The sequence below is a fragment of the Antrostomus carolinensis genome, unplaced genomic scaffold (assembly GCF_000700745.2).
Source record: "Antrostomus carolinensis isolate BGI_N321 unplaced genomic scaffold, ASM70074v2 scaffold20407, whole genome shotgun sequence".
Classification (NCBI taxonomy): domain Eukaryota; kingdom Metazoa; phylum Chordata; class Aves; order Caprimulgiformes; family Caprimulgidae; genus Antrostomus; species Antrostomus carolinensis.
In genome coordinates, this window is record NW_010328284.1 from 20,269 (window position 1) to 25,241 (window position 4,973).

Below are 4,973 nucleotides of genomic sequence, written 5' to 3' on the forward strand. Positions count from 1 at the left end.
TGCCCCAGCAACGCCGGCTCCAACCGCTGCCACCAGCGGCAGCCCGGAAACCCCCCGGGGAGAGAGGGGGGCTGTATGGGGACAGAAGGGGGGACCCTCCTCATCCTCACAGGCTGTGTTGGGAAGCAGCGCTGACCCCTGTCCAAAGCAGGAACCTGGTGGTGTGGGGGCACGTCCAGCCCTTCGCCCTGCCCAAGCCTAAATCCTGCTCGTGGTGGTGACAGAACCCCTCTTGGCACAGCCAGACCCTTTGGGACCGAACCCCCACCCTGCCCAGGGAATGGGATGAGGGCTCTTTACCCAATGCCCCCCCCAAGGGGGTTGTGGGCAGTTTCTGCTCCCTTGGCACCCCCTGAGCAGGACAAGCAGAGTGAAAGAAAACCATCCTCCCCCCAGCACAGGTCCCCCCCCTGTCCCCAGCTCACTGCCAGGGTGGCACCTGCCCATTCCCCATCCCCAGGGATCACTCCAAGCTGTCACCTTCACCACCGCTGATAATCAGCTCTAAGTGCTCCAGACTGTTGACTTCAGCCTTGCTGTTAAGCTCAAATAATAACAATTTCTAAATCTAATTTGTTTTTCTTTCTGCCCAGCGAGAGCCCCGTACCCTGCTGGGAGAGGAAAGGAGTTTTGTTATCAGCTCAAATTATCTCCTCGACCTGAAGCGGCTGCGGCGCCGAGGAGAGTCGGCAAAACACGGCTGCTCTCAGCTCTGGGCACCAACCTGCTGCTTCCAATCGGGGGAGTTTGGTGGCTTCAGGAGCAGGGATTTGGTCCTGAAGCCCCATCTCAGCCTTGGACTGTGCACCAGCACATCCACCTCGTTCAGACACGGTGCTCTTATTCCCACCTGGCAGCATTCAGTCCACGTTCCCTGATCGTACAGGGTACAGGGAGTCATCTCTGCTCTCCAACATGAAAATCCTGTTTATCCCAACTGAGAGCAGCTCCTCTTCTGCTCTGGTCCTACAGCAAAGGTTTGATTGTGGTCTATGGAAGAAGCTCAAACCTTACCCTATCCACAGCAGGTCTTGCAGCAGAATCTGTGTGTATTACACTCACTGGGATCATTCAACCCATTCCAGTCAGGACACAGGACTGGAGGAGCTGGGGATGCAGCAGTTCGGACACAGGGTTAGGAGATGCACTTCTACAAAAGCCTCGCAGAGCTAAGAGCCATCTGAAGCGTGCAGGCACCCTCCACGCTGGAGGGGAAATGAGCTCCCTGAGAGCAGGAGCTACCCGGCTGCTGGGGCTGGACTGACCCCCCAACCTCATTTGAGGAGAGGGACAGAAAGCTGGGATTTTCTACCTCATTTCATCCCGGGAAGCACAAACACGATGGCCTGGAAGGATGCGTCCTGTGAGCTTTTCTTCTCCTGGACGGGTATCTAGACCGATTCATCCACAGCTCGGGTAAAATCCAGCCACACCTGGGACACCTTAGACACGTTTCCCAAGTCCACACAGCCAAGACCAGCAGCTCAAACCTGACATTTCAGCTGCCAATCGATACCCAATTTATCCAGGTACTTACACCCACATTCTGTTTACAGGGACAAAAGGGGGGCAGCTGGTGGACATGGGTACAGCCACATGGTTAGAAATTGCAGCAGCACCTACAAATTCACCCTCCCTTTTGCAAAAAACAGCTCCCAAACCCGACACGTGCATTTAACAATTCTTATTTTCCACAACTCTACTGACACTGTGGTCCCACACAGACTCAGTCCTCCTACAGAACAACCCCATGGGGGTACTTACCTTGAAACTACAGACAGAGACACCCCGCTGCTTTCTGGTGGGATTTCACAGGGGGTTTAGGAGACGCAGTGGCCTTTGTGGGTGGTAGCGCCTGGTGAAGGTCCGCAGTGCAGGCTGAGCCTCAGAACTGCTCTGGTACAGTGAGGCAAGATGCACATGTGACAGAGGGACCCCAAACACCTCCCATTCTCAGTTATTCTTCAAGAAGAGATGGAGCAGAACAGTGCCATGCTGTAATTTTAAAATGACTTGAAAGGACAAAAGAGGAATAGCTAAGGCAGAGCAGGCTGAGATGTTTGATGGGGATTATCTAGATACAATCTCATACAAAGAGCAGTGCCGTGGGCTGCCGCAGGAACCGTGAAGCCTGCAGGAATCACCGAGCAAGTTTTGCTTTGAAGCTTTCCCATTTCAGTGAGAACCTGCTCTGCGGGACCGTACGCTGAAACGGAGACGCTTGAAATATCAAAAGGGTAAACCTCCTCAATTTACCACAGAGCCCCGGGTGAGGGATTTAAAACTTGGGGGTTTAGTTCACTTTTTCAGTCTCTTTCAGGTCTGGTTAATAACAATTATAACAAAATTGCTCATTACACGTGATGTGTTAGTTATGCCACAAACTGCTTCTGAAGCACTAATGAAAGACTTGAACCTTACCTGGGCTTCAGCTCTGCAAGGTCACAGGCTCATGATTTTGTGTCTGTGCAGATCTGCATTTAACCCACCCAACTTGGCCCACAATTATTACCCAAAATAACAACTTCTACAAGAACAGAGAGAGGCATAACTCAGTTTTATTGTTTCTGAGGAATATTTTGAAGTTCAACTGGAAACAAGCTTACAACAAACCAATCATCCCTGAAATCCCCTTGAAGAGTTTATACACCTCAAACCAACTACTGCAAATAAACAAATTAAAAAAATTACCAAAAAAAAAGCCAAATCAGGAGTACTTTATGACTATACAAACTACTAAAAGTAAACCAAAGTAGAATTATAACCCCTATTCCTTATCACATTAACTTAAAATAATTAGGCATTCTGAAAATTCTTTCATCATGTTTAGTGACTTCAAAAGTTGCGGTAACATGGGGAAGATAAAGTACCAAACTTGTGCATTTCTTGGCTGTCATCTACTATAACAGACACCAAAAAGTGCTCCAGGACTTTTCAGCATATATAACAAGCTGTTCAGTGAGGAATTTTACAGGGTGGGGGGAAAGGAATGTTCTGTTATCACTAAATAAGGGCATTTTATGCCCTTTAGAGCCTGTATCAGGTGAGGTTTGGGTCTCTACAGGCTCATTCCAAATTGATACAAGATATAAGGGATGAGAAGCCACATCTTGTAACTCCCACAGCTACTCCTGATGAACCAGTGCAGTTCTGACCTGCAGTCAAGCCCTGCTCTATCAGAACCTCTTCAGACTCTGCAAGTCTGGCACCTGGAGCTCACAACCTCTGAAACAGTTGTTTCAGCAAACACACAAAGGGAAGTTTTCAAACCAGATCAGAGTCCAGAAAGCAGGCACAAACTTCAGCTTTATTGTTTTCCAAGCAGTGGTCATCTTTGCAAGGGAATGATATTGCAGCTGAAAAAGAAGAGGGTAGAAGGAAACATTAAAATCTCAGTTTTTAAACAGGCACAGAAGATCTGACATGGGATGAATCAGACCCACCACAACCCTCCTCCATTGGTTTCCTCTACCAGACAAACTGGCCACTGAAACCTTCCTCCTCGTGCTCATGTTTGATGCAACTCAGCTCCTCATATCGCTGTGCAAAACTGTCAGCTTCCAGCTCTCAGCTGGTACCCACCAGTGAAGTCCATCCCCATGGGCAGCAATACTGAGAGCACAGCACAGAGCTGGCCCAGCTGCAGGAAATGTGCTCTGAGCTGGGTGAAAGCCTCATCTGTTCTAACAAGTGGAACAGCAGCTTACCCCAGGAGACCCTTCCCAGCCCAGCGCTTCGGAGTCAGCCCCACGTGCACTTTTTTGCCGCCGCGGATCACAGTCACGCTCAGGGGTCGCTGAAAGGGGGGAAAAAAAGAAGAAAAGTTGGCAACTATCCATCACCAACTCAACCCTCTTCTTTGTTCTTTTGCTGAAACACCAGAAGAACATTAGGCCCAAGGGAGCTCTTATACAGCAGCTCCCATGCCCATCCCTGCAGCTAGATCTGAAAGGAGGGAGTGTTTGGTGTGAAGACATCTCCAGGAGATCTCTCACTTCCACTATAAAGACCCTGATGGCTGTGGCAGCTTCTTTGGCCAGTCCACAGCAATGCAGCCTGCTGCTGCAGGGAGTCCCCAGGGGAGAACAGACAACAGAGCAAAGAGCACACACCTCTTAGCTCTCTTCTACCCAGCAGTAATTAGCTCAATGCTGTGAGAGAACAAAGCTACAACAGCACCAACCGAATCTGACGCTGCTTCTGACATGGAAATGATGATTCCAGAGATCTAAGTGCCATAGAAAAAGCTGCGGCCAACAGAGACAGGCAAGAGAATGCAGTTACAGCAGAAATGAGCTCACCCCTTCGCTGTGCTGCACCACTGCCGCGATGTTCTGCAGGTTCTGGAAGTTGTTTACGTTGACAGAACCAAACTCCACAATCTCATCATCCACCTGAAGCCCCTGGAGAGAGACAGAAGAGAGATGAGCGAGTGCCTTCTCCAAAGACAGGTAATATCACAACAATGTCACCTGTCAACCAGGCACGTGGGGAGAGGTGTGCTATGACACTCCTCTCCTCACCATTCAGGCAACTCAACTGCTTTACACCCTCTCCATGTCCTTAGAAAGAAGAAAATACCAACCCCTCTGTCCTACTTAATGGGAAGAGAAATCCTGAGACTCGACTGGTCAGTGAGGCCTCGCAGGAGCTGTGTGGTACAACAACACAGCCGAGAAGAGAGGACTCATCTCGTTCCTGTACAGCGACCAGTCTGTTACAGGACACCCCAGTGTGACCAGAAAAAAAAAGAGAGAAGGGAGGAAGAAACCCTAATCAAACCCCCACTTCAATCAAACCCTAATCAAACCCCCAACGTACTCCCACTCATTAGCAAGAGACAGAGAAAACCACCTGCTATGTTTCCTCTCTGGGTGCAGAAGAAGCCTTCCCCACGGGCTGTGGGACCCCACCAACTTACCGAGAGACTGGCAGGAGACCCTGCAGTCACCGTGTTCACTTTGGCAAAAGCC

General features: G+C 49.8%; 1 protein-coding gene across 1 annotated transcript; it reads right to left on the reverse strand.

The window, feature by feature from the left end:
* Positions 1-3,328: 3,328 nt before the first annotated feature.
* Positions 3,329-4,969, reverse strand: PSMD9 (proteasome 26S subunit, non-ATPase 9; the record flags this gene model as incomplete). The annotated part of the gene is made up of 4 exons (XM_010172205.1): positions 3,329-3,356; positions 3,708-3,796; positions 4,302-4,403; positions 4,922-4,969. Coding segments are annotated over 4 exons (267 nt in total), but the record flags the coding sequence as incomplete, so codon positions are not given.
* Between the last annotated feature and the right edge of the window lie 4 nt (positions 4,970-4,973).